A 678-nucleotide genomic window follows, 5' to 3' on the forward strand; every position below is an offset into this window, starting at 1 on the left:
AGAATTGCTCGTTTAAAGGTATAAGATAAGTACCCGTTTAAAGAAACTTTAGGATCAGGTATTACACAATTGGGTATGACTTGATGATACTTGAATGTTTATAAAGTTCATGAGATACACACTTCAGTATCAATTGTCTCACACATACTACACCAATACTCTGAATTTGCTAGGAAATACCCTTTGGAGATAGATCGATAGAAAGCGTACCCAATTTCTATCGACACAAAGTTGTTTTTCTATTCATCAGAAGTTTCCTATTTTATTAAATGTATTATTTATCCGGTATTTATCGTATTGTTATAATTTAAGTTAAATATTCTTAATTTATTTGTCCCTTACACTCTATAAATTTTTGTTAGTGTCTAAAGTTTTGTCTGCCATGTGAATAGTACCTGAAATATAACCCCAAGCCAGGTCAAGACAAGCCGGTGCACGTTCTGCAGCCGCACGTTCTTGCTGAAGCTGGCGAGCGCCCAGCACACAGAGAACAGCGATAGCGACGCTGATATCACGTTGAGCTCCGCGAATGCTTTGTTAGCTGGATGCAAATTAGACCTTTATTAGGAGACATATCGATAGAAGACAAGAAAAGCACAAAATCGTACTAATATTATAAACGCGAAAGTATGGGTGGATGGGTGGATGGATGGATGGATGGATGGATGGATGGATGGA

At 37.6% G+C, this 678-nt stretch overlaps 1 protein-coding gene across 1 annotated transcript in view; it reads right to left on the reverse strand.

Moving 5' to 3' along the window:
- The window catches only part of LOC119836944 (XK-related protein 6-like), an 8,112-nt gene that overhangs the window by 2,055 nt on the left and 5,379 nt on the right, over positions 1-678 (reverse strand). The window contains exon 5 of the mRNA XM_038362418.1: positions 396-541. Coding sequence (XP_038218346.1) covers positions 396-541 — 146 coding nt within the window. The remainder of the gene's footprint in view (positions 1-395; positions 542-678) is intronic.

The sequence above is a fragment of the Zerene cesonia genome, chromosome 26 (assembly GCF_012273895.1).
Source record: "Zerene cesonia ecotype Mississippi chromosome 26, Zerene_cesonia_1.1, whole genome shotgun sequence".
In the NCBI taxonomy this organism is placed as follows: domain Eukaryota; kingdom Metazoa; phylum Arthropoda; class Insecta; order Lepidoptera; family Pieridae; genus Zerene; species Zerene cesonia.